A 27,070-nucleotide genomic window follows, 5' to 3' on the forward strand; every position below is an offset into this window, starting at 1 on the left:
AAGCCGAGAAACCTCTTGCGAACAGAATGCGTCGCCCGAATCCCAATCTGGCGGGTCGAAATCGAATCATAGCCCCTTGCATTATAAAAGCGCTGGCTCGCACAGTTATTCATTAGCCAAATCACAAGCTATTGAAATTCGAGATTTCTCCTTTATCTTCATTCCATGATGCATCGACTCACATTACGGATTGTTTCTGTCCATTTTCTGACTCGGTCTTCGAGAGTCGCCGTCTTGAATGTTTGAAGTATTTCTGTTATCTCAAGGACATTCCCAATGCTTACAGCAGCTCGCTCATTGCTGTCTAAGACAGACGAAGCAAATATCGTGTAGACTATCAAGAGAAATTAAGATAACGATAAAATAGCATCATCAGAGAGGTTATCGACAACGAAAGGTGGACCACAAATAATCGACCATCCCACTTGACCGCCTTTGCCTAATATTAGGCCAAAATACGTCACTCACGCTGTGTCAGGGTGGTGCTTCATTGCCTAGGTAAGTAAGGTTGTTCTACCCGCTGGTCAATCACAAGATCACTTCATCCATTATTCGCTTGCCTGTGCCCACCAACAACCGTGGTTCGCATGATTATTGTGGTTATTGTTGTTTCGATTCCGGTGTCTTTCTCTCTTTTCTTTTCTACTGCTCGAAGCATGGCTTGATATTCCTTCTCATCTTTATTACTCACCCAGTTCTCCCTTTGCGACGTCTCGTGTCGCCCACACAGCTTTAGGCAGCGAGACTGCTTATTTATACCTAATTCCCTAGTGCGTTGATTTGCTCGTGTGCTTCGCACAAGGGCGGGTATACCGTCTTCAGTTTCCCAGACTTCATCTCGATCGTTCCGATTCGACTACGGAGGTTCTGAAACAGCTTCACAGGGGTTACCTGCTCGTCATGGACTCCTCAGAGCTTCATCGGCGAAAGCCGGCACCTGGCGTGAACAGTGATAACGTTGTTGAAAAGTCTCAAGGCTTCGAAGACACCGAGCCGCGCCTCAAGCACGGCATTCCTATGCAGCTCGTTCGTTCCTTGTTACTTGCAACATGGTTCAATTGCTGCTGTATCATTATTTTCGCGACCCAGTTGATCGGGTCTCCTCTTTATTTCATAAACAAGGACTATTATTACAGTTACATGGCTCTGACGAAACAATCATTTGGCTTGGTTATAACAGCCCTGACACAATGGGGCTGTCCAACATATGTACGCGTCAGTGGGAACGAGAGCGTACGAGGTCAGATTCACCTGTGTAAGGATGGACGACTCAAGACCGAGTTTCCCGAGCGTCTAGTTTTGATTGCCAATCATCAGGTTTACACCGACTGGATCTATCTTTGGTGGATCGCTTACACGAACCAAATGCATGGCCGCATCTTCATCATTCTCAAGGAATCACTTAAGTATATTCCAATCATCGGGCAGGGTATGACATTCTACGGTTTCATTTTCATGGCCCGTAAATGGTTGTCCGACAAACCTCGACTACAACATCGCCTGGAAAAACTCAAGACCCAAATGTCCGGTTCCAAATCGGAATCCCCGCAATATGACCCCATGTGGCTCCTGCTTTTCCCAGAAGGTACCAACCTGTCCCCAAATACGAAGCGACGGAGCGACGAATACGGCCGAAAGCAGGGGCTACCGCTCCTGAAACATGAGGTCCTTCCTCGGTCGACCGGTCTCCTCTTCTGCCTACAGCAGCTGAAGGGAACTGTCGATTGGGTATATGACTGCACCGTTGCGTACGAAGGGCCACCGTAAGTTTTCAAAAGAGGTTTCCTTGCCCACTGCACATCGATTGACTAACATCTTTCGTTCTTCCCAACTGCAGGAAGGGCAGCTATCCCGACAAGTACTTTACTCTCCGATCCACATATTTGCAGGGAAGGCCTCCGACCTCCGTCAACATGTACTGGAGGCGATTCGCTATGTCCGATATTCCTTTGGATGACCAAAAAGAATTTGATAATTGGCTCAGGGCGCGCTGGACGGAAAAGGATGAGCTACTTGACGAATTCTTTGAAACCGGGAGGTTCCCAACTTCGCTGGCTGGCAGCATTGACGCTGGAGATGTGTCCGATGTACAGAGAGAGGCTGCCTCTAAGGGCTTTGTGGAAACGCATGTCCGGCTACATCACTGGACGGAGCTTGGGCGGATTTTCATGGTACTGACAGGCATGGCGTTTCTTTGCAGATTGCCTAAGGTTTTGGGGCTATGGGACTAGAACCTCGAGTTTTCTGGGTGGTGCTAGATTATCAATAGCTGTATTGCTAATGTCCTTATGAGCTTGAGATGACATAACAAACGAGATCATATTATTGATGAAAAATATTGCGGGGAGTTTACAACGGCATGAGAGGAATATACTATGGTTGTACTTGATCTCAAGACACATACTTGTCAAGGTATAGCCCAGTATCCAATGCACACCTCTTACGAGCGACCAAGTGTCTGGGGAAAATTGCTGTTGAAAATGACGCCAATTGATCAATCTGGTTTCATTCAAGATCACCAAAGCACCGTCGTTTGGATGTTGTATAACCGAGGCCGATTAAATGTGGCGGTGCTACTGATGCACTAGCCACTTCAGATCCATTCCAGCCACCGTCTGATGCCTCAGGCTCCAACGTAGGTTATTCCGCCCGAACAGCAACAAAGATCAAGAGCCGCAGATCTGTCTCTATGGTCTCCAAAGCTCCAACACAAGAGCTGGTTTCTTATTTGGGTTCAGCAAGGAACCTCTTCATCTTTCTCTGTTTCACCCGAAACATTTATTAGATTTTCTCGCCTAAAATGATCATGACTTGAGCTTTGCCACGAACTTCCGTCTTAACTCAAATCCGAACAGTCGCACATCTCCGTGTTTCCTCCTACCGTATCATCTCGGAGACATTGGCAAAAGGACAGCACATATTCCCTCCATCCTAGAAAAGCGTCATGGCGTCGTTAGAAAACGGCTACGCCAATGGCAATTCATTCCCAACCGCCAGCTCTCAGGTCAATCTTCGCTTTTCTGACATACCCTCTGCGATTGATATTCCCGCGTCCACCCTTGATAGCGAAGTTGAAGTCAGTTTGGAGGGCCTACCAGACGACCCCACAGAACTATGTACCCTCCTGGAGAACGAGAAAGCCGCGAAGAATTTCTGGGTGATTATCGCGCTGGCGTATGCCAAGCAGAAGCAGCTTGATCATGCGATCGACATTTTGAATAAAGGCCTGGCTTCGGTCGGTCATGGGGCAGCCAAAGAGAAACTTGGTCTGTTGGGCTGGGTCTGCTGGTTGTTGATGCTGAAGAGCCGACAGGCCCCCCGAGTTGCTTCGGAAGGGGAACTGTATACAGAAGCCAAGACCAAGGACTATTACCTCCAGCTCGCGACGTCGACGCTGAACGAGGCGTCGCGACTGAACCCAGCTTTCCCCCCTTTGTTTCTAGCCCGAGGCGTTCTGTGCCTTTTGCGGGCTTCCTTGCACCCACCAAGGCCGGTTCGACCGGGATCCGTTGATACATCCGAGAGAGTGGAGTCGCTGCGACAGGCGCTCAAGTGCTTCGAAGAATCGTCAAAGGCGTTCGGAGGCCGGAATGTGATGGCGATCCTGGGACGTGCCAGAGCGCAATACTTGCTGGGCAGGTATGCGGAGGCGCTAGAGGGGTATCAGAAGGTGCTGATGAAGATGCCTGGCCTGACAGACCCAGATCCTCGAATCGGTATCGGGTGTTGCTTATGGCAATTGGGCTTCAAGGATCAGGCGAAGGTTGCTTGGGAGCGAGCGTTAGCAGTCGTGAGTTACGAAAGGCTACTGTGAGATTTGCAGAACATTGCTGATGTGATTTTTCTTTCTCACTTACAGAATCCCGACTCCAAGGTTGCCAACATCCTACTTGCCGTTTATTACCTCTATGACAGTTCGCGACACGCGACGACAGATCCTGCCTTTGGCTCGTTGTACAAAGTGGCCATGACCCAGTACACGCAGAAAGCCTTCAAACTGGACAAGGAATACCCCATGACATGTGCACTATTTGGCAGCTATTTCCTATTGAGAAAATCCTACTCTACCGTCGAGACACTGGCGCGGAAAGCCATTGAGCACACTGATGTAATGGCGATTGCCAGTGACGGCTGGTATCTCCTGGGACGCAAAGCTCACTATGAAGGCGACCTTGCTCGCGCTGCGGAGTACTACAGCCGCTCCGATCAAGCGCGAGGTGGCGGCGACAAAGGGTATCTTCCTTCAAAGTTCGGTGCGGTGCAGATGCAGGTATCCAACCGGAACTACGACGACGCCAAATTCCGGTTGGAGAAAATTATTCAGCAAACCAAGAACCCCGAATGTATGATCTTACTTGGGGCTCTTCATGCCGAGGAGGTCTTTGCTGCTCAAGCCAGCGGTAGCAAGGAGGACAAGTCGGCGGAAGCTAAGAAGGCCATCAGCCTGCTCGAATCGGTCCGTAGCCTGTGGAAGGACGAAGCCAAGAAGGTCTCTCCTGATGAATCAGTCTTGGTGTACCTGTCTCGCCTCTATGAGCAGATTGCGCCGGAGAAGAGCATGCAATGCCTGAGTCAGCTGGAAGAAATGCAACTGGCCGAGATCGCCGAAGAAGAGCGTCCGGAGGGTATTGAGGACGAGGAAGAAGTCAAAGCCATCCTCCGAACAAACCTTCCTCCTCAGCTTCTTAATAATATGGGCTGCTTTATGTACCAGGCTGACAAGGTGGAACAAGCGAGAACGCTATTCCAGGCAGCTTTGAATGCCTGCGTTCGATCACAGGAGAAGGAGGCGCAGCTTGACACAGATGCTCTTGTAACGACCGTTAGTTACAATCTGGGTCGAGCCTACGAAGCCTCCAACATGCAAGACGAGGCCAAGAAAGTTTACGAAGGCCTGCTTGAACGCCATGCCGACTACACAGAGGCCAATGCGAGACTCACGTATATTGCTCTTAGACAGAGCCCTACAGATGAAGGGCCGAAGAAGATGGCCAAACTTTACGAGGCCGACTCGACGAATCTCGAGGTCCGCGCTCTCTTCGGGTGGTACCTGAGCAAGTCCAAGAAGCGGGCGGCGAACCTCGCTGAGGACCACGAGCAGCGACATTTCAAACATACCCTGCAGTACTTTGACAAGCATGACCGCTACTCTTTGACCGGGATGGGCAATGTTCACCTGGCCACAGCGCGGGATATGCGGCGCGATACCGACCAGGATAAGGAGAAACGCCGCAAGATGTACGAGAGGGCCGTCGAATTCTTCGACAAAGCGCTGCAGCTAGATCCCAAGAATGCCTATGCAGCGCAAGGTATTGCTATTGCGCTCGTCGACGATAAGAAAGACCACGCCGGCGCTGTGCATATCTTCTCCAAGGTGCGAGATACCCTCAAGGACCCCAGCGTCTACCTGAACCTGGGCCATGTCTATGCCGAACTCCGCCAATACTCTCGGTCGATTGAGCACTACGAGGCAGCGCTGTCGAAAGATCGTGCTCGCGATGCACAGATTCTGGCGTGCCTCGGACGTGTCTGGCTGCTTAAGGGCAAGCAAGAAATGAACATGTCCGCCATGAAGACGGCGCTGGACTATGCCAAACGGGCCCACGCCGTAGCGCCCGCACAGGCTCATCTCGAGTTCAATGTTGCATTCGTGCAAAACCAGATTGCCTCGCTGGCGTACAGCCTACCAGAGACGCAGAAGACTGTTCAGGACGTCGAGGAAGCCGCTGAGGGGCTTCACCAAGCCATTGAGACCTTCGGGCGCATTGCCAAGGTGAAGAACCCACCGTACCCTGCCGGAGCACTGGAGCAGCGCGCCAACATGGGCAAGACGATCATCAAGCAGTTGGAACGTGCGCTCCAAAGCCAGAAGGAATACGAAGAGAAGAACGCGGCGAAGCTGCAGCAGGCGCGCGAGGCTCGAGAGGCGGAGATCCGCAAGCGGGAGGAAGAGGTGCGGAAGGCGCAGGAAGCCGAGCAGGAACGGAAGAAGAAGCTTGCGGAAGAGCGACAGCGGATGATTGAGGAAGCCCAACGACTGGCCGAGCAGCGGGCAGAAGAGGAGCGGGCGCGTGAGGAGGCGGAGATGACGGTGGATTCGGAAACCGGCGACAAAGTGAGGCGGAGAAAGAAGACATCGTCGAAGCGCAAGAAGAAGAGGGCGGAAGACGATTTCATCAGCGATGGGGAGACGCCTCGCCGGGCAGTCAGCGGGGAGCCTGGCAGCGAGGGTGAGGCGGCGCCCAAGAAGCGCAGACGGCTGGAGCGTCGGTCCGGCGGCAAGGCCCAGAGCAAGTACAAAAGCAGCGAGATTGTGGAAGATTCGGACGTGGAGGATGAGGTGCACGAGACTGCTGCGAATGATTCGGATCAAGAGATGCGGGACACCGGAGCCGATGATGCTGAGGATGTGGTGCAGCGGCGTCGAGCCAAGGTGACCCGTAGGATTGCGGACGAAGATGATGAGGATGAGGAAGAAGAGCGAGGAGCCTCATCAGCAGGCCCGGTGCATGAGAACCACGAAGACGACGACGATGATGGGTTGTTCGACGAGAGCCCCCGGGGGGAGGATCTGGAGATGAAGGAGGACGAGGAGTAATCGGCCCTTTATTGGAAGTCTACGGACACTACGTGTAGTTTTAGATTTGAAGCATATTTTTCATATAGTTTCTTGTTGCTCGTTCGTTTATTTCATTGATCATGATATCAATTGGCGTTGAGGACGAAAGCGACAAGGTGAAAGGCGGAAACGGGTATTTTGTTGATAGTTTTATGTGATGTATGTACACTAGCTGCGAGATGTGCTTCAGCCTGATGAAGGGATGAGAATAACAACAGACGTCTAGCAGCCAGTATCTATCTATCTATCCAACGTAAAACTAGTTCAAGAGGAGCTGAGAGCGGCGGCCTCCGTCAACCGCTCCTCTGTTATCTTGTTATGTTTGGTCTCTGCGCAGTAAAAGGGAAGACGACAAAGAGGGCAGATGATGATCGCTGGTACGTTACTGCTATTTCTGTACGGAGTAGCAACATCATAATCGTTGCCTGCTTTAGTGGCTGTCTAGTTTCCAAGAATAATAGACCAGTAGGCAAAAGACGAATCGAGGAAGCCGGGAGTCCACCGAGTCGTCATATATACTCAAAGCAGGATAGTTGGAGAAGTGGGACGGACGGTAGAGACTCCAAAGATAATGAATCGATAGATTCTAGACAAAATGATCTTCAGGAGACGAACAAGTGAAACATGGCTCTTGGTCTGATTTTTGTTCCAGGGGCAAAAGTTTATTGTTTGAGACAGTGGTGAGGCAGCATGCAGATACGCTGCGGAGTACGGACTGTAGCCAACTTAAAGGGGCAAACCAGTTGGCGGGTTGATCCACGTTCGTCCTTGCTTGGAAAGCAGTGGCCAGGTGCTGTCTGTCCTTACAAACTCACCTACACAGCTAACCCGGTACCAACAGGGATTTGATCGAGATTCGAGAGATCTGATTGATCGAGGATCGGAGCCCTTATTCAGATGGGTTTGGAAACATTTGAACCAGAGTAACGGGTTCGTTCGGATCAGCTGATTTGGTTATCTACCTAGGTAGGGTCCTTTTGTGCTTTGGGGACCACCATCTACCTCCGTTGTAAGGTATGCTGTTTTCAGCATAATCAAGTAAAGGCCAAACCACTATGAGCTGGATTCTAACAACCAGAGGCATATCAAGGAATCAGCCTAGGTAGTGTACGTAGGCGATCCTGGAAATCATCATATGCGAGCACTGCAAGTGTCTCTCCCGCTTTGACTCCCCATGGCCCTTTCGTCCTGTAGGTACCCAGGATGCATACATACACCATGCATGCATGGTTGACTACATCCCTGTCTTCTTAATTTCAAGCTGGATCTGTTTGAACCAGTTTTGGTAATGTATCGTGTTCTATGTTACTAGCTTATATCAGCGGTGTGACACTTTGCTGAGAGATTTATTGCCTTGCGTCAGCCATGAGTCCAGCACAGTGGATTCAATTCACCAGGATATGTATCTTACGATCTGGGTCATTGGCCTACAATAATCACCACACTGAATGTCTCCACCGTTGTGCAGGTAAGGAAGCCAACGGCCGAAAATGGTGGAAGAGAGAAGAAGAGGAAAGGTAGACATGTCGACGAAGAAAGTGGAATAATGGGGCGATGTGGATGATGAGCAAACAAATCAATCCACCCATAATGATCCATTGACTACTCGGTGGATTCGAGTATGAGTACTCCGTAGATTCTTGTTTGGTATTTGCTACAGTGGTTAGCTGCGTCTGTGCGATGAATGACGCGATTCAGCGACATACAGTTCGCAATGAGAGACTGTAATTTTTGTGGGACTGTGCGTTATCATCAATGGTGCCAATGCCAAGCGGTCTCAGTTTCCTAAGATGTGGGACTATCTACTTAACAATATTAGTTTTGATACAGGCTCTGACAAACTGACACCTGACGATCATAAGATATGACAGGTGCAAGTGCTCTTCTACCTTAAGAGGGATTGTTAGACAGATGCTACAAATGACTTATGGCTCGCCGAGTATCTAGGCAAGCAAAATGAGACATGAATAGAAACATCTGTGATCTAGGCACTTAGAGTGGGCAATTGCATCCATCCATGCTCCATCCTCGGGCAGGTGCGACACACACATATCTAAGTTTCAATGCAGACTCCAGTCTGCCTGATATTTGAATCTATCCGAGGTCTAACTATCTCAACAAGAAAATAGACGATACCGAACAGAGCTCATAATAATGCCTGACACCCTCACACTCGGTTAAAGCCTCGATACTCGGGATGTTTCCAGATGCGGTCTCGCTTACAGTCACAGGAACCGCAACGTGTTACTTTCCAGGAGTGACAATAATCATGACACTAGCGGATAGTCCCCTGTCGGACGGAAGAGCGCATCCAATGGGTTACATAGGTGGCTGAGAGTCCGGGGTATGTAGTCCCAACCTGAATTCCTCGGTACACTACATGGTTGGTTTCTTTTTCCCTTTGACCACACAACTTGACAAGGATAATCTCATTTCATTAAACATTCTATCCGGATTCCAGAATCCAAGAGGTTTCATAAGGATAGTCACAATAACAATCAATCCCTTGGATCGTAACTTTGTGGTACGTACCGCAATTCGCTCTATCATTCCGTTACTCCATCAACTAGTGAGAGTGAACCGTTATCTTCTGGAGCCGGGGCGTTCCAGACGAATCACATCTATAGATAGCTACCTGATATGTTCTGGCATTTAGATAAATGCAAGAACGCGTTGACGGCTTTGGTATCATATTGACATTTGACACGTCCATGGAGTCTTCCTTCTACCCCTGCCTCTATCGCATGATACATGGCTTTACTACATCGATCTCAAATGTCTGGTTCAATCTTTCGCACTTGCTATCTACCAAGGGTCCCAAATTAACACTTTAGGGCTTACTCCGTAAACCTGCACCCAATCGGCCGCTAATACTTAGTTTGACCGTAAACACTAAAATAGTTGCACGAGTAGTGCGGCACTAAAGCGCCTTAAGAGTTTAGCCCACTCTGTTCTCTCTTGTCTGAGTTGTGAACGGCTGAATGCCAACTTTGGTTTGTGCCTGTCCCGTCTGTCGCTAACTCCTTCTCTCCAGTCTTGTCCAAACTCGGCCAAGTCAGGTAATAATAACTACAACCTAGTGCTCGAGATTCCTCTCAGAATTGGACTCACCAACCATAAAACTCGAGATTAATTGGACAAGCACAGGTGCCCTCATGCCTCGTGGGGTTTTTTAATGTAAGGTCTCTCGAAGTGGAACCAGTCTCAGCCGAAGTGAGTCTAACAGTAGTCAAGACAGTCCATAATCCACCGCATCCCATCTCCGATCGACTGCAGTAGAACGAAGGTTGCGAATCGTCCTGTGCTTGGATCATGAGAGTGTTGACGTCCCATGGAGGCGCAGCACTGGCTACCTTATATTAATTATACACAACAGAATGCTCAGTATTAATTCCGTACTTGAGAATCTCAAGCCTCGAGCAATTGATAAGTATTAAACGATTGGTTGTCTGACCACTACAAGCAAGTGACAAGCACACTACTGGTATGTTGGTCAGGTACAGGTATTGTACTCGTATAATTATGCATGTATGGCCTCAGGCACCATGGTACCAAGTATTGCTGGCGCCCCTAGATTAGGCAGGTGTCATCTGTTGCCCTGCTCTGGTCAATTGTTACATGTGCTTCGCTCCCTTGTTCGGAGCTCATCTAGGAACGGGAACGTGGGCAAATCCGAAACAATGTTTCCGCAGGCCTAACAATGAGCTTTGTTGCTTGATGAGTTCAGGATTATGGCTTTCATGTTGGATGTTTGTAACCCCAGGCTCAGAGTATCGACGAAGTACCTAATTACGGAGTATTGCTTGTTTCGTTCACCGTCTCCTCCTTCTCAATTCACTCCTTGGGGCTTGTCGATCTCCCAGGCTTTGGCCAGATGTGGCTCGTCTGCCTCTTCATTTACCGTTCCCTCTACGAGGTGGGCCTCGTTCTTCTCGAAACCCGCCCCCCAAAAAACAAGCAAACAAAAAAGCCAACACTCCACCGGGTCGCGCGATACCTCAGAGGAAGATACAACATGCGTACTCTGTGAAAGTATGGGATTACGTCAAGTGCAGTGTATATACTCCATAACAGCATCTCCCGCCGACATCAATGGTTCTAGATATGTAGGTACTTGGTGCACTTCAGTATATCCCTGCAGACTGCTTTGAGACTTCACGTACACTTCTAGCCTCCTTGATGTGTATTGTATGGAGTAGGAGACAGGCCAGCCTTCGGCCCCTTGATACAGGTATCCCACTCTGCAGACTGGCTCGCCGCCTCTTCTTTTGTGCCATGGTTCGTCTGTCTCCTGGCATATTTTTCCCTTCCACAATTTTGTCTCCTTCTCGAAGAAACGGATTCTGCAAAGCCTCAAAGAGATCATCGGACACACCAACCGCTTTGAGAAGCCGTTCAATATCCGAATCGCGATGCGATCAGCACACACGGGACACGCCGCTTTGACGACAAAAGGGTGCGGTCCTTGAAAATATCTGTGCATAAGAAGGATCTCACCATTTGCAGGCTTCGTAAATTGCATCTGCCGGCTATAGAACATTGGATGCGTCTGTGGGTGCCCTTGTGTGTTGGCATTGTGCGCCATTGGCCATGATCCCGAAGGATGCTCCTGAGTTCTCGGACAGGAAGGGAACGACTTCAATTCCAGAAATGTCGGGGCCTTGACGGAGCCAATGCCTTCATCAGACTGCTTATCTGCACAGAAACAGGTGGGATCTTCCCTCATCCCATGGTAATTCTTAGATAGTACTGCGAATCTAGCTATTGGACTCCCACACAGACTCACCTGGCGGACACAGTTGTCCTTGCATTGAGACTGCTACAATGTGTTGACAAGGAGGATAATGGGATTTCCTTGAGATCGGTTGGGCCAATATCCTCTACCTACCGAGATACGAAATAACTACAGTGTCTATCTGGTTGGAGGAGCACCACCAATAACCAATTACCAATTTCTAGGAGGTAGGTACAGGGATAGGGCACGAACCGTAGGTAGTTGGAGGTAGCTCCACAAGAGTAATGCGGATATCCATGCATAGAGGTATTGCTGTTATATGTATCCGTACTCTAATTGTGTCAGGTACCTCTCTGTAGGTGTCACCCATGGATAGATAGATCTGTAATTATACTGAGGCATGAGGCTGTAAATGAACTATAACAGTGTAGAGAGTACATTGACTGCATCTGAATTAGGCTAACCAGCTAGCTGCAGCGGAATCATCTATTTTTTGGAGGGGGAAAAAGGGAAGGGTAGGAACGGGGGGCTTTTTGGCTTTTGCTTTTCATCCCCCAAGTGGACTCCCCTCTCGTGCCCTCCTTTCCCATTTTCGCTCTGCCTTCTGGAAATTCAATATTCCCACTGGCTGATGGTTTTGCTTTTTATTCTTGCTGTTTATTTTAAAAATCCACCCCCTCTCCCTACCCCCTTTCCGTTCTACTGTAGCTTTTCAACGGTAAGAACGTGGGCGGTTGGCCTATCGTCATTTATCCAGTCTTACTCTGTATCAAAAGCAAAATAGGAGTCAAGTCAAGCCAGCCTCCTCCGTAAGAAGCAGGGAAGCTAGGTACCTTACAGCGGGTGGTAACTGCGAAGTACATCGCTAATTTGAGGTATCTAGCCACCTTTTATGCTATCTATTGAACGATCGTTATTAAAAATAATAAATTGATGAATACATATATACGGAGTATATATATATAAATCACAGTCTAAACTCCTTTTTTTTTTAGTGTTCTTGTCCGTGAATCTCCCCGGACTCCAGCGTGTGTAGTCTATGGAGTATCGTCGAATGGGCTCGATCGTTTAATCTAATCCTTTCTCTTTTCCCCCCCTCTAGGCCCAAAGGACTCTATTTTACATTATTGTTTACGCTTTACACTGCTTCGGTTATGGTACTAGGTAAGTTAGGTACTTTAGTGGTTGTAACTACCACTCCGTACTAGCCCACCCGGTCATAGTAGCAGTGTTCGCGTCGTTACGTTGCTTATGATCGTCACCATCATCTTCGTCTCTGCTTCGCCGTATTCCTGTCCGTGTTGATTCCATCTTATTTGTTTATGGAGTATCTACAGAGTGTCTAGATGGCAAGTAGTGTTGTTATATGATCTTACTGCTAGATCCTGCTCCTGCTCCTCCTATCATCCCCCACTGCTACTATTTTTTGCTTGCCGTTCTGGACCCTCAAATCTGAGATTTTTTTGTCAATCTTTCTCCATCACTTACTCCACCATCAATCATTATTATTCCAATTCATTTGGGTCTTCTTTTTTGTGGGCTGAAAGCCATCCTTGTCCTCCGACACAACATAACCTCGATACACTGCTCCTCTTGATGATCGATCAGTGAACCGCTCATTTGGCACAATCTTTCTCATTCTGTCATTCATTCACTGAACGGTGCTTGCTCTGTTTGCTGTCTTTAGTCCAAGTCTTGTTGCAAGATCCCCCTTTATACTTCGTGTTAGAGTTCCATGCCACTCACTTGTCTCCTTAACCCGATACATTTCTAAAACACAAGGGGAAACAATCACCGTTTCCCCCCCCCCTCTCTCTCCAGTCTCGCACGAGTCAATGGCTCGCTTGGAGTCCCTATTCTCTCAACAAAGATCTGCTTTATATGCTCTGGTCGATCTTGAATCCCGCTCAGAACCCATCCTCGACTTTAAGGGAAATTGATCCCCTTCCAAGGTCAACGACGGAACGGCATCTTCCCGCCTGAATGCTCGTTTGATGAACTGCCTGGCTTTGCATTCACACTATTGATCGCAACCATCGTCTCGTTGCAGTCCACCTGCACAAAAGATCGCCTTGTTATCGGGATTCATCTTTCTCACTGTTCCACCATGCTTGCAAGGCAAGAAGAGGCAGACCTCTCAGACCGGCCATCCACCAGATCTTCTAATGATCCTCCGGACTATACGGTCCACATCCGTTCGAGATCAACCGCTCATGCTCACAGTCCCAAACGCCTCTCGGTCTTCAGTGGTCGATCCAGGAGCAATACCTCAACCTCCACCACATCGTCCCGCCGCTCGCCCGCTTCCTCTATGACCTCTGCTGAGGCTGCTTCATTGCCCTACTCCAGTGAAGACCGAGCCAGCTCCTCAGCAGGTATTCGGTCAGACAGGCATGAGAGGCACGAGAGTATGACCAAATCGCTCTTTTCACGGGGAAGCCGTATTCTGCGCCGTCAGGGAAGCAAGTTCAATATCGCCGCCACTCTTGACGAGGAGGATGAAGTAGAGCGCGAGAAGACCCGTTTCGAGGTCTCAGAGATCTTCAGTCGCCACCACAAGACGCGACAAAGTAATGCCCGTAAGTCTCAACGGACCCCGCCTCAGGGTAGCATTCGCTAGAGAGAAAGAGACCTCAAATTGACTCCCTCGGTAACATTGGTATACAGATGAACATTTGAAGAGCCTCATTTCCAATCCCTTTGATTTCCACCATCTGACTCATACGAGTCCGTCCCAATTTCAGGCGCTGGATAAAGCCAGAGAAAATGATATCGTCACCGAATTTTCTGCCATCCGTGCCTCTCAGAGACCGATAACGGGACTCAAGGGAATCCGGGCGGAGGATCTCCATTTTCGAGGCTTCTCATCAGAAGATCTCACAAATGGCGGAGCAGCTATTGCAGAGCACCGAACTTCTCCAACTCCGACAAGTCCACCAGCTTCTCCAAGCGTTTCATTTTCAATCAGTCCGAAACAGCAAGATTATAGGGCCAGAAGAGAATCGCGCGTCTTTGAAAACTTCTCTCGACCCGTGCCAAGATATCCCAGGGCCGGCTCCACCACTCCGCCACCGAGCACGATTTCCCCTCAACTGACAGCTTCGCCAGACTTGTCTGAGCCCGCGCCACGCGCCATTGATGAGATTCTGGGCTTGTCCTCTCAGCCCACATACCCTGAGCATGTGTATGGCAATACAGACGACGTAGAACAGTGCTCTTCTCTGCCCCAGTTCAGAGTTGAAGGAATATTTTCGTTTCAACCAGACCATGTTGTCACCACAGACGCGAACACCGAAAGAATAGACGCTGAGACCGCCGTCCCCCTTCCTAACCTCAAGCCTGTGTTGGAAGAAGTACCGGAGGGACAGGGTATCACTCACTGGCATGATAGCCCCGAAGCGGATGCCTACACAGTAATGCCTCCATCTACATCTCAGATAGACCCGTCAGCCGTGGCGCCAATCCCGTCTGTTCAGCGTCGCAAGTCTCAACTATCCATCTGCGTTGCTGAGGAGCTCTCCAGACAGTTTTCCGAGGCACTCGGCTCTCCTACTCTTCCACAGTATCGTCTGTTCCAGGATGCTGGCGACCAGACGGTTGGAGGGCCAATTCGTAGGCGGTCGTCCGCTCGCCGCAAACCCGCTTATGAAACCATCTATGAGTCTTGGGATGCTGACATCGATTATTGCTACGAGCATGCGGCGGAGTCAACGTTTGACTTTGACTGGTCAAATAATTCGCTGGATGGGGCTCGTGCGGCAGATAACGATGATGACCCCAGTGCAGCTTGTGCGGGGCCAGCAAACGAAGGCAAGCACGTCGAGCTTCTTCACCCTGTACGCCTCAGCACGTCGCGTTTACCCAGTCCGGAGTTGGATCCCAGCCCAGCCCGTTCGTTACTCGGCTCCCAAGTAGCTGTGACCCCGTCCAGCGCAGAGTATGAGAGTGAAATCGTCTCTACCGGCGGAGATTATTTCCAGCCCGTCAATTCATCAATCTTCCCCTCTGCTATCGGAAAACAGATGACGCATGACACGCTGTACGAGGAGTACTTGGCGGCTGATGCGGAATCTGACCGGCATTTCTCCTTTTGTTCACAGGGACTAATTCACGCTATGGACCATCCGGTGTCTCCCCGAAGCAGCTTTTCTCCCATCAGCAAGTGCAACTCGCAGGAGAGCCTGATACTTTCCCGTGCCGCATCAATTGTGCGCAAACATCGTTCCTCTGTCTCGACGGGCAGCGTCCCAGAGCTGGTGCATAGCCTGGCGAGCAGCCGGGAACTGCCATCCATGGAGCACTTGCCCTCCACAGAGCAGTCCGGTTATACGGCGCTATCGTCGGCAGGTCGTACAGAAGTTTCTTGCCACCACCGGCAGACCAAGAGTCTGGCACGAGAGATTGAGACACAGATCATAACGCGAACTGAAAATAACTCCAGCCCAGGGCCTGCGGACCCGGCGCGGACAAGTGGTTCGGTTCACGATAGAGCCAAATCAACATCTGAGGTAGAGGCTCCACGGACCGTCAGGACTACTAGGAGTAATGCTTCAGCACCACTTCCTCCAATCCCGGTGAAGAGCCCCAATCGAAGAAAAGGCAGAACATCATACTCCCTTTTCCCTACCCCTGCATCGAATTGAAACTGTTGCAGGCAATTCGCTATCCGCGCCTTTTGCTCCAAAAGCATGAATCGACCTTGACAGAAGCGTGCTGTCACTTCGCTCTCTTGTTTCATCCATTCAATCTTTTGTGCTTTCCTTTTTACTCCTTTCAAACCGACCAATCGTTCCATAGACCACTTCCACGACTTGACGATTCTCTTTTTCTTGTTGCTAGCATCCTGCTGTGGGCTAAGACTTCATATATCTTGAATTTTGTTGATTATCTGCATACCTTCGTTCAACCTTGCACTCTCGGTGTTCTCTGCGTCAGTGATTTAGATTCGATTTGCATTTCTCAGCGGCTTTTTTTGGGGGGCAAAACGAAGAGATGTCTGTTGGGTGTTTATCTGGCATGGACGGTTCGGAAAATGCAGTGGATGGGATAGGGTACTTTGCAAGGCAGATCACGTTCATTCCTGCCTTCTGATTTTCTTTTTGCCTTCTTTTCCTTGTTGTTGTGAGCATCTGGTTGGAATCTTTTTCATCCCGATGACGTCTCTTGTTGAACCTTGGATACAGCTCTGTACACATAGAGAGGCATGGATCGGCCCGATTTCGTGTTTTCTTTTGGCGAGAAGCAAAAGACGAATGAATTCTAAGTATTATCAGCAATGCTGGAGGGTGCATCTGATTGTTCTGTACAGAGAAGTTGCTCCCCGTTGAAGATATCGGATACGTACAACTGTACTCCGTAGCTGGTAAACTATCAACCCAGATAACGTGACGTCGTCGTCCGCCAGACGCCACTTCCGCGGCTCCAGAGTCCAGACCCGCTCAATCCTCCACTTCTCCTCGAGAGAAAGGCCGAAAGAACCCCAGGAAGAAAGGAAGAGGGAAAGGAAGGCAGAAGGAGGCGCAAGGAAATCATGTGGTCACTGGTTATCAGCATGCGGCTCTCATTTGGACAATCACTCATCTGAACAGGCTCTTTTTCATGACTTTCGGCCCTGGCAGCCCACCCTTCGAATTCGTTCAATATGGCCTCCACTCCATCGCAAGCGTTGACCAAACGTCAAAATGAACAAAGTCTTATGCCCCCTCCTCCTCCACCGAAGCGGATCAAACGGCCAGCCACAGTTCTGGACGAAGATGTCTACACGAATGCGTTATCGGAGATTATTGCACGAGACTACTTTCCCGGACTGCTGGAGGAGCAAGTGAAGCAGGAGTACCTAGACGCACTGGAATCGAAGAACAAGGAGTGGATTGCGAGTTCGAAAAAGAAACTCACGGATTTGTTGAAGACTCCCGGCAGAGCTCGCAGCGTTCCCCGGCTCCATGGTACAGAACGACCGGACGACACACCGACTGGCTGGCAAGGTGATACGCCGAGGTCGATGATCTCAACGACGACTACTACAATGCCTGAGACCGCTTCAAAAGATATCCCAGATATCACCAATCTGGGGCTCATGGCTTTTCAGGCCAAATACACCAGCGAGGACAACGAGTCGTTCAATAAACTGCTGGACAGGCAGAATGCCAAGCGCCAGGAGAAGCATGCCTGGCTCTGGAGTGGAAACAAGATTCCTACGGCTCGGCAGATTGCCCATCGGCAACGGGAAGCGAAACGCATCGCAGCACAGGGTGGCAGTACTGAGCGACAGCTAGCGATCAAGACGGATTTGGACGCCCGGCCCGCAAAACCGGATACGTGGAAGTCCAGGCCGGAGAACTCGCTCATGTTCATGCCGTCTTCGATTGAGGATACACAGGAGACGATTTCACAAAAAGCCGAAGCGGTTTCGCGCGCGGGGCCTAAGCGAGTGGTGCACGAGAATACAAGGCTGTTGGAGCCAAGTGTTCGGCACGGTTCTTCTGCGGCTGAGGGCAACGACGTTCCTCCCTCGCCATCGATATCTGCCATCAAAGATGCCATTGCTGGCCGGCCCCGAATCACCGAATCCGAAGCGGGATACGCCGTGGGGGAGACGCCACGGGTTAACGGGTATGCTTTTGTCGACGAGGACGAGCCCGAACCGGACTACGACCATGCTGGCGCGGAGACTTCAGAGTCGACATCCTTGTCGGGTGATGACCTTCGCCTGCTCGGGGCGAGCCACTCTACCCCCAACCCGTTCTCGATCAGGGAGAACCGCAAACGCGAAGATCTGCACCACCGCATGGTCGACCAGGTAGCAAGAACGAAACGCGCCGAGAAGGCGGCACGCGAGGTTAGAACGCCCGTAACGCCACGTTTCGCGAGCAGCCCTCGGTTGGATTTTGGGCTACGTACCCCTGCGGCTGCTGCATCCAGCGGACAGGGCAAGGCTTTGACCCCTGCGGCGCAGAAACTACTGCAACGGGTTGGAAACACACCCCGACCAGCAGCAAGCTCCTCCTCGAGTCTGAGGAATATGTGGACCCCAACTCCCAGGAGAGCTAAATGATTGGTGACCTTTTCCTACGAACCGGCAAGATCTGTCTTATCTCTTCCCTTGGGCTATTACATTATGGTCGATAGATTTTTCTCCGGATGATTGTGATGTTTGGCGTTGCTGGTGGGTTGCATTGCGAGGCGGGTGTTCAGTTATTCTAAAATTTTACAGGGCACATGCCCTTCTCTTGATCATGATATAACAAGGCCACACTTCCCGAAAGGTTGTTATGCACTCATGCGGACGGGGCGATGTCCCATTGCAACCATGTCACGGTTTGTACCAATTTTCATGGTAGCCTAAGTCCATGAAATTATGTAGAAAATGCAATTCAACTAGCTATGCAATGGTAAACTTTCAACAACAGATAGCAAACAATAGATCTAAAGCCAGGGAGGGTATCATCGAAACCAGGATCAAAGACATGATTATTCTGCACCGCGATTCGCTCCAATGGGAAGACTCCTTGAAAAAAGAATGCCTCTAAGCGTCCACTCTGAGAGCCCAAAAAGATAACCAGAAGCCCCCCGTTGCAAGTAAAAGCCAACCCAGAGGCTCGCGGAGGGTCCATCCAGCGCTCAAGTCATACGCTGCCCCCGGATAGCTGCAGGTGATCTCGCTGCTCGAACCACGCTGGCCGTAGGCAGAATTGAGCCGCTTACCCTGGGGACAACTGAACTTAAGGGCGGCGGGACAGCGCTTCACCAAGCTGTAGCAGATGTCCTGGCACGGCAAGATCTCTTTGTAAGGGCCCGGGCGGATCTGATCGTCTATCATGGAATTGCGCGACTTGTTCTGCGCAGGATCCCTCCGCCTGGGGTCGGTGGGACTGAGAGAGCTGCCGTTGATGAATTGTTGGCCCGCGTTTCGGAGCTGGAGAAACAAACCGTCGTTCGAGAAGTCAGCGCAACGGGGGATAGTCACCGCACAAAGCCATTGCTTGTAAGCATCCGCACAGTCATTGCAACCCACAGCCAAAGAGAAGCTGGTTTCATTGGTCGTGTTGCATTGGATTTGATCCAGGGAATAGGAAAAGTTTTTGTACAGAGACTCGGCATAATTGTCGTATTTCGAACCAAGTTGTGCGATCCCAAGATCAGGGTTTGATGGGACTGCGTACGCAACTTCGGAGCAGAATGTCAGGTTGAAGAGGACGGCACAATTGTCATCTGGTCCAGGTCAGCACCTTCGTTCGATACAAAAGAGAAACACGGGCTACTGGCTTGCTCACCTGACTTGGTTGCAAAGTACATAGGTTTCCAAACCCTCCCCCCTCCGCCAACGATCCCGTTCCCTGAGTTGGTGGAGTTTCCATCCATTGCGAGAATTCCAGAGTAATTGGAAGTCCGGTTGAGACCGGTGATGTAGAACTGCTCCTTAGGTTTCTTGCCCAGACCACGGTTCGTCATACCACCTTCAACCCCGTGGTCACCTTTTCCAATCTGGGCTAATTGCTCAAGAGCACAGTATGACCGTTGAAGACCTGAGATTGCCGTATCATTCACATTATGAGCAAACATTGTGAACGGCGGTGTGAGATTCATCCACTGCTGATAATTCTCGCTCCCCTCTTCTGAAAGGGTCAAATTGTCTGTTGTCAAGAGTGCAGCATGGATGTCCGAGTCAACGAAGTGTAAAAATGGCTCGTCCACAATGCTGTGAAAGTAAGCGTCGATTGAGGCAGCAATCTCATATCTGTAGCTCCCCGAGTACGCCGTCGAATTCTGCACAGCGATCCCTATGAAAACATCCCCGTCTGCCTGCACAGAAGCTCCCACATAGCCCTCATCGGCCGTGAACACATTCTGCTTTGAGCTATCTTGTCCCGGGCCCGGTTTTTGGAGTGACTCTGAGGTAGAAACGTATAAATTCAATTCCGGTAATGATGGGACAGAGTCTGGAATAGTGCCATTGGTATTGTTGATCTCGGGCTTTGAGCACATCGTCAGAGAAAGATATACGGAGGTCGAGCGCTTCACAATGTCTTCGTCGCGCTTCCGAAGTTCGTCCGAACTGATAGTTTGCTCGCTTGTTCCGTCAACAAAAATACTTTCGGGGAGCCCGGGTGTGGCGTTGGATTTCTTGCCGTTTACGGACTCCTTGGGAAAATACCACCATTGAGTCTCTCCAAGCTTGATATCGCTGGTCTTGAACTGATTGTTCCCTAGAGATGATACGCCAGGTGGAATCCTGCGAACAAGGTCGAGACCTCGAGCCTCCTCATTTTCGCTCACGGTATCCTGAACCTCAAGTCCACTGTATGATCCATGGGGAAGTAAGAATTGTTGTGCGATGTCGTGTAGAATTACATTCGTGCCGTTGTTGGAGATCACAAGGGCGGAATCCGAGGGCGCATCAAGAGCAAGGCACGGCTTGACGAGAAAGATAGGGGAGTATAATATTAAGGCGCCGAAATATGCAGCTGAAAGGTAATGCATAGATGAAGAATCAGTCTGCATGGATAGTTGCATCAATGGAGTGAGCTCCGAAGAACGATATCCACCTCAGGCTCGAAAATTATCGAATCAACCAGAGATAAGGCAACAGCTTTTCTCTCATGGTGGGACACCTGCGAGAAGCAATGCTATGAAAATATTTTCGGGGAAGTTTGTCGCAAGAGTTGGCGAAGCAAGAGAAATCAGCTCAGTCTCAATAGATTCTGATCTACGGAGTAGACAAGCGGCACTGCTGTTTGATAGTTGAACTTCGAAGGGATCTGCGCCACAAAAACGGCACAGCCACTTCTCTACTTCTTCAATCCTAATTCTCATATGATCCTATCATCTCCTGGCATGCAAAGACCACGTGCGCAGCCGGATGATAATTTTAATTTCAGTAGTAGACATTAACGACTAGATCAAGGAAAGACAGGTAGCCCAATGCATTATAAGCGGAAACCGTATATACTTCGTTATAGGACACATAAACAGCAACAAAAACTATACATGCTGCTCTAAACAAGCTTGTAATACCGAGCAGCTATACCACTGAGAACGATAATAGCAGCAATGACCCCCACGATGCCGAAGAACCATCCCAGGCCGTCCTCTCCTTCACCAGGAACGCGGACATTCATTCCGAACAGACCACAGATCAGATTCATCGGGACCAGCATGGTGGCGATCAGCGTCACCTTGCTCAGAACTTTATTGACATGATTGCCCAGCACCAGGTTAGTGACATTGAGCTGCGCCAGATAGTTGGCATGTGAGCGGCTGAGCATCTTCTCGAAGTGGGCCAAATTTGACATCATGGTCACCACGTGATCTTGGATGTCACCTAAGTACAGGCCAATGTCCCCACGCGGGGTGACGGAGTACTGCTCGTTGCAACGCTTGGAGAAACCACGAATGACATCTGCTTTGCCACCTAGAAGACGCATCAAGCTCATAACCTTCTTACGAAGGCCACCGATCCGTGGTAAGAAGGATTCAAAATCGTCGACGCGCGCGATGAAAACGAGGTCCTCAATTGCCTCGGATTCGATCTCAATCTCTCGGATGACAGGCCCAAAACTATCAACGATGTCGTCACTGTGCCGACGTTAGAACAGATGGTCTCATTGGGGAATCATGCCCTTGCAACTTACATCATGGCATAACAGATCCAATCACTACTGAGGGACACATAATCACGGAGCTTCCCAATTCTCTTTCTGACATTTGCCGCGTGTGGATTCTCGGTGAATGAGAATGACAGAACACCATCGCGGAAAACAACCATGTAGAAGTTGACGGGCTCCATGAAGCGTTCGTCTGTCTTGTCGAGCTGATAGAATGTCCTGAAGCAGACGAAGTAATATTGCTTGAAAAGCTCGACCTTTTCACGGGCTTCTTGAGTCAAGATATCTTCCGTAGTCAGTGGATGGATGGAAAAAGCCCGCGAGAGTGCAGCAACTTCCTCCTCGGTTGGATTGAGTACGTCCAACCACCACACACCTCCCTCCGGGCCAAGTTGAAAGAGATCCCTGAAAGTATCACCAGGGAGCACAAGGTCCCCTAGCTCAGCCGCATGCACAGTGCTCTGGGACTCGGATGAGAAAAAACCGAAGCGGGTCGGCTCGTTCTCATTCTGAAGCTTTTCCACTATGTCCTTTTCATCCACGACGTTGGCATAGACCTTATCGGCTGTCTTGAAATCCGCGTCCATGAGGTCCGACGAAGAGCGATCAGCACTGGAAGAACGCTTCTCGCCTTCAAGATCAGACTTCCGAACCCCTGGGCGCAGATCATAGAAAATGCGAGGTCCCCGACTTTGAGAGCTTAGACTCTGCTTACGCCGAGTAGTCGAGGGCTTCATTTGCCGGCTCAGAGCCACAAATTCCTCCAATTCCTCGTAGTCGATCACCGGGATCCTGCCAGGTTGCTCATAAGTTGGCACGCAAGTCTCGTCACTTGGTTCTAGCTGGATATCGCCTGGTTGCGGTCTAATGGCACTTGCGTTACTAAAGGTCGGGCGGCGGGGATGAGTACCGCCGGACACTGTGCGCTGCAGAATGGCCTCAAGATCTGGAGCCGCATGGCTCTCCAGTGTATTCGCACGCTCACGGCGACGGGGGTCTGCGAAAGCTTCGACCGAATTCGGAGGCGACGATGACCTAGCTGATGGAGATGATTCTCGTGACAAATTCGCAAGTTCCTGGTGGGTTCGGCTCCACGTACGGCCATGGCGGACATTACCGGTTGGGTCAACGGAGAAACGACGGCCCAGCGTATTAACATCTTTGCCTGATCGATCATCATCCAGTATAGCCTGCTCGAAATCCCGGGAAAGCGATCCCGCTTCCCGAAGCGCATCTTGAATTGAGAGCAAATCGGGACGCTGAGGCGTCTCTTGAGGATAGGCATGCTGAGCGGTGTTTTGCCGACTCAGAGAAATATCAGCGGTAGCTTCAATCCGAGGTGGAGAATCGAGTTGAAATCTATGATCATCTAATTCGGGGACTGGCGTGCTGAATCGAGTCAGGCACATGTACTTCTCGGACTTCGGTGATTCAGACATTGTTGCTGGTTCGACGTCGTCGCAAGCACAGTTATTAAGAGTTGATCGACCGATGACGTTAGGAAAAGCGCAGGTGCGAGAACTTCGTGAGGGTGACTGATTCGATTCTGACGTTCAAGCGAGGAAGGACGACAGACTATGAAGGCGCTCCGGAAAATAGTGCTCCTCCATCCATTAGCCAGACCCCTCTAGAGGGCCTGGCATTACCGATGTACCTGTTTGTGCCAAGATTGAAAGTTTGCTATGGAATAGTTATGGGGGTCTGGTGTCGCCCCCGCAGAAGACCCTGAACTTGGGGCCCAAAAGAGGGTGGAGGAAAGAGGTCCGGTTGCAGCGAGTCCCCGCCAACTTGACTGTGTAATGAGGATAGGAGCCTTGTCGCTCCAGAATTGCGATAATAGGGGGTGTTGTGTCGACAAGTAGGCTCTCTAAAGAGGTTTGTCGAGATACACCGCAGATCCTCTTATGACGTTAATGCAAGAATCCCGCCGGAACAAGAGAGAAATATAGCTCGTAAGAGTCAACAGAGAGCCAACCAGGGACAAAAAATAGCAATCAAGTAAAAGCGATAGATGTGAAATCAAAAAGAGTCGACGATGCAAGAATTTTCAAACCCAGCGACGAGTTGATGAGGAGAGGTGTGAGATGCGGAGGGCTTTTCCCAAGGGAATAAAAACCGATAAATTCAATCCACACCAACAAGAGATGCTAAACGGCTGAACCACCGATCTGTACGTAGAGACAGGATCAATGAATCCAACGAATGCAATAAATAAATAGGATACTGTAATCCTATAAAGACAAATAGTTGGAAAGGGTGTACACCCAGGTGGGTTGAAATGAGTAGTACTCGAGGTGGAAAGACAGAAGACTGGACGATGGTTTTTAAGGAAGGGTAACCACACTAAAGTCACCGATACAATTAGGGAAAGGAATTGGGGGGGGAAAGAAGGGAAAAAAAGAGAGAAAAAAAAGAGGGGCAAAAAGCTGAGCGTATGGAGCCATAAAGGTGGTAACTTATCCTTTCTTAGGTATCCACTTGATGTACTCCGTTAGACAGTTCAGTTGCCAAAAAGAATAGTATTGAATATTCAACATTGAGCAGCGTCTATTCGCTTTCTTTACACGAGAGCTTCCAATTGCCTTCACCCATGATAATGGTAAACAACAGTAATAATAGAATAAAACTCATAGGGGGTGATAAGCAGCAGTCACTGCGTTCCTACAGCCATGTACCTCTCTGCAGGGTAAGTAGGTATGAAGACTACCTGTCAACCGCCTACCTTTAAGGGACATACTCCCGTCCGGGAGTGAAAATTCTATCGCTAGGAAGATTTTTCCATACTAGGTTCTCTGTAGAGTGGCATAGATAGGCTATGCCAAAATCATGTAGTCGGAGGCAAATCTAGAATCACAGCTAAGTTGTACTGATACAATTGGAAAAGTAGAAATAGAAAATTTTTAAGATATCTTTGACGCTTCCAGTTAGATAAAAAAGTTAATACGATGGCGAGCAGCAGCCCGTCTTATTCATTATAGTACTACAACTGCAGTTAGTATAATTGCTAGATTTACTATGCCATCATAAGTACTTTATATAATTATTGAGATGTAGAGAGGTACTGTGCAGAGTAAGGGACAGAGAAGTCCTTCATATAACTACAAAATACCACTTATGATTGTGTCAAAGGGCTGAATATCTGAAAGATATCCCCTTAGCAGTAGCAATAAAACATTAACCACTAGCTTAGCAGTCAGGGTCACTGCCTTTCTGATATCCAAATCAAAGAGGCACTGTCTAGGATAGGTAAGGTGTGGGCTAGGGAAAATGACATGCAGCGTTATGCATAACATCACAATGAATAATAATCACCACTTCACCAGAAAATATTGATAGCTTGAGTTCATCATTCCAACTCTATAGTCATAAAAATTATGACCATGCACTCTCATACTGAAAGAAAGTAACAAACTTATAAAGCGCTTTCTTGCTATTAACAAGCTTTGTTTTTGCAGTCCAATGATGATAATACTGTAGACCGTAGAGAGGTACTAAGTAGCTCTCCCACGCAGCCCCGACGTCGGCCTTTTTTTTCCCTCTTTTTTATTGCGGTGCGTGCCAAGAACTGAAAGAGTCACTACTTCACTCCTAAGTAGGTTCAACTATAATTACTACTCAGTATCTACTACTACAGAGATCCCAGCCAAATCGTTCATTTAATCCAATCATTTCGCCTTTCACACTTCTGTCTTTCTTTCATGCCTTTCCAATCAGACTGTTGATCTGGCCATATTTGACGTCCTTGATACTGCGATGTCTGTCTCCTCCTTTATTATCAGAACGCCCTGTTCATCGGCCAATATCGGCCCTGGGTTCGATGTCATCGGCCTAGCATTGTCGCTTCACCTCGAACTCCGTGTCACCATTGACTCTTCCAAATCATCGTCCGAGCACCCTTTGAATTGTGTGATTACGTATGAGGATCAGAGCAAGAGTACTGAGAAGATTAGCCTGGACCCGGAGGTTAACCTGATCACCCGTGTAGCTCTGTATGTACTAAGATGCCATGACCAAAGGGCATTCCCCGTTGAGACCCGAGTCCATATTGTAAATCCCATTCCTCTGGGTCGGGGCCTTGGTTCGTCAGGCACAGCGGTGGTTGCTGGCGTGATGTTGGGAAATGAAGTAGGCCGTCTCGGGTTGAGCAAGGACAGGCTACTGGATTATTGCTTGATGATTGGTAGGTAAACCTGGCTTTGCTACCCACATGGGTTGAATATGGCTTGAGTTGCACATCAGACATATCATATTTGACCTTGTTACTGATGGTTATCTTTCTTCTTTAGAGAGGCATCCGGACAATGTCGCTGCCTCACTCTTTGGAGGCTTCGTCGGTACCTATTTGAACGAGCTGAAACCTGAGGATGTAGCTCGCAAGGAAATCCCGCTCAGTGAAGTTCTCCCTGCCCCTGCAGGTGGCATTGATACTGGCAGGAGGCCCCCCGAGCCTCCTCTGGGCATCGGCCACTATCGAAAGTTCGAATGGGCCAAGGAAATAAAGGCCATCGCGATTATCCCGGACTTTGTGGTGCCCACTGCCAATGCACGAAACGTCCTACCTGCCACGTACACGAGAGCAGACGTCGTAAGTCCCACCCATCTCAACCACCCGCACGACGAATCGTTGGCGATGCGCTTCTCGTCGGTCTAATTCGCATCGTCTTCGCTAGGTTTTCAATTTACAACGTGCTGCATTGCTTCCCGCAGCACTGGGCAGTTCTCCGCCAGACCCAGATATGATTTATCTGGCCATGCAGGACAAGGTCCATCAGCCATACCGGAAGACACTTATCCCAGGCTTGACGGAGATTCTTCAGTCCATGAACCCATCTACCCAGCCGGGCCTGCTTGGAATATGTCTATCGGGTGCGGGGCCTACCATTTTGGCTCTAGCCACCGACAGATTCGAAGAAATCGCAGACCGCATTATGTCCCATTTTGCTTCCAACAAAATCTCCTGCCAGTGGAAATTACTGGAGCCTGCCCAAGACGGCGCCACAGTACATCATTGAGGCCTCGATATTCAAGATATCTACGACAAAAGTAGCAAGATAGGAGTTTACTAGACAACTGGTGGCACATTTCTGTTTGAGATATTCCATGTTTGACATG

General features: G+C 49.5%; 7 protein-coding genes across 7 annotated transcripts; 5 read left to right on the top strand and 2 right to left on the bottom strand.

Annotated features, from left to right (window-relative positions):
- Positions 1-900: 900 nt before the first annotated feature.
- On the top strand, positions 901-2,231 carry Aud_006332 (lysophospholipid acyltransferase family protein; the record flags this gene model as incomplete). The annotated part of the gene is made up of 2 exons (XM_043291233.1): positions 901-1,763; positions 1,838-2,231. The coding sequence occupies 2 exons, from the start codon at positions 901-903 to the stop codon at positions 2,229-2,231; spliced, it is 1,257 nt and encodes a 418-aa protein (XP_043147168.1).
- A 713-nt stretch (positions 2,232-2,944) lies between these two features.
- On the top strand, positions 2,945-6,598 carry Aud_006333 (putative RNA polymerase II transcription elongation factor (Ctr9); the record flags this gene model as incomplete). The annotated part of the gene is made up of 2 exons (XM_043291234.1): positions 2,945-3,790; positions 3,860-6,598. The coding sequence occupies 2 exons, from the start codon at positions 2,945-2,947 to the stop codon at positions 6,596-6,598; spliced, it is 3,585 nt and encodes a 1,194-aa protein (XP_043147169.1).
- A 6,863-nt stretch (positions 6,599-13,461) lies between these two features.
- Positions 13,462-15,997, top strand: Aud_006334 (uncharacterized protein; the record flags this gene model as incomplete). The annotated part of the gene is made up of 2 exons (XM_043291235.1): positions 13,462-13,933; positions 14,022-15,997. 2 exons carry the CDS (start codon positions 13,462-13,464, stop codon positions 15,995-15,997), a joined length of 2,448 nt encoding a protein of 815 aa, XP_043147170.1.
- A 998-nt stretch (positions 15,998-16,995) lies between these two features.
- Aud_006335 (splicing factor ESS-2 family protein) lies at positions 16,996-18,408 on the top strand (the record flags this gene model as incomplete). Its single annotated transcript, XM_043291236.1, has 1 exon — positions 16,996-18,408. One exon carries the CDS (start codon positions 16,996-16,998, stop codon positions 18,406-18,408), a length of 1,413 nt encoding a protein of 470 aa, XP_043147171.1.
- Positions 18,409-18,879: 471 nt separating this feature from the next.
- On the bottom strand, positions 18,880-20,867 carry Aud_006336 (MID1 family protein; the record flags this gene model as incomplete). The annotated part of the gene is made up of 2 exons (XM_043291237.1): positions 18,880-19,565; positions 19,628-20,867. The coding sequence occupies 2 exons, from the start codon at positions 20,865-20,867 to the stop codon at positions 18,880-18,882; spliced, it is 1,926 nt and encodes a 641-aa protein (XP_043147172.1).
- Positions 20,868-21,349: 482 nt separating this feature from the next.
- On the bottom strand, positions 21,350-23,397 carry Aud_006337 (magnesium transporter CorA family protein; the record flags this gene model as incomplete). Its single annotated transcript, XM_043291238.1, has 2 exons — positions 21,350-21,929; positions 21,986-23,397. 2 exons carry the CDS (start codon positions 23,395-23,397, stop codon positions 21,350-21,352), a joined length of 1,992 nt encoding a protein of 663 aa, XP_043147173.1.
- Positions 23,398-25,711: 2,314 nt separating this feature from the next.
- On the top strand, positions 25,712-26,970 carry Aud_006338 (homoserine kinase; the record flags this gene model as incomplete). Its single annotated transcript, XM_043291239.1, has 3 exons — positions 25,712-26,138; positions 26,245-26,543; positions 26,629-26,970. The coding sequence occupies 3 exons, from the start codon at positions 25,712-25,714 to the stop codon at positions 26,968-26,970; spliced, it is 1,068 nt and encodes a 355-aa protein (XP_043147174.1).
- Between the last annotated feature and the right edge of the window lie 100 nt (positions 26,971-27,070).

Source organism: Aspergillus udagawae, assembly GCF_001078395.1.
Source record: "Aspergillus udagawae IFM 46973 DNA, scaffold_4, whole genome shotgun sequence".
NCBI lineage: Eukaryota > Fungi > Ascomycota > Eurotiomycetes > Eurotiales > Aspergillaceae > Aspergillus > Aspergillus udagawae.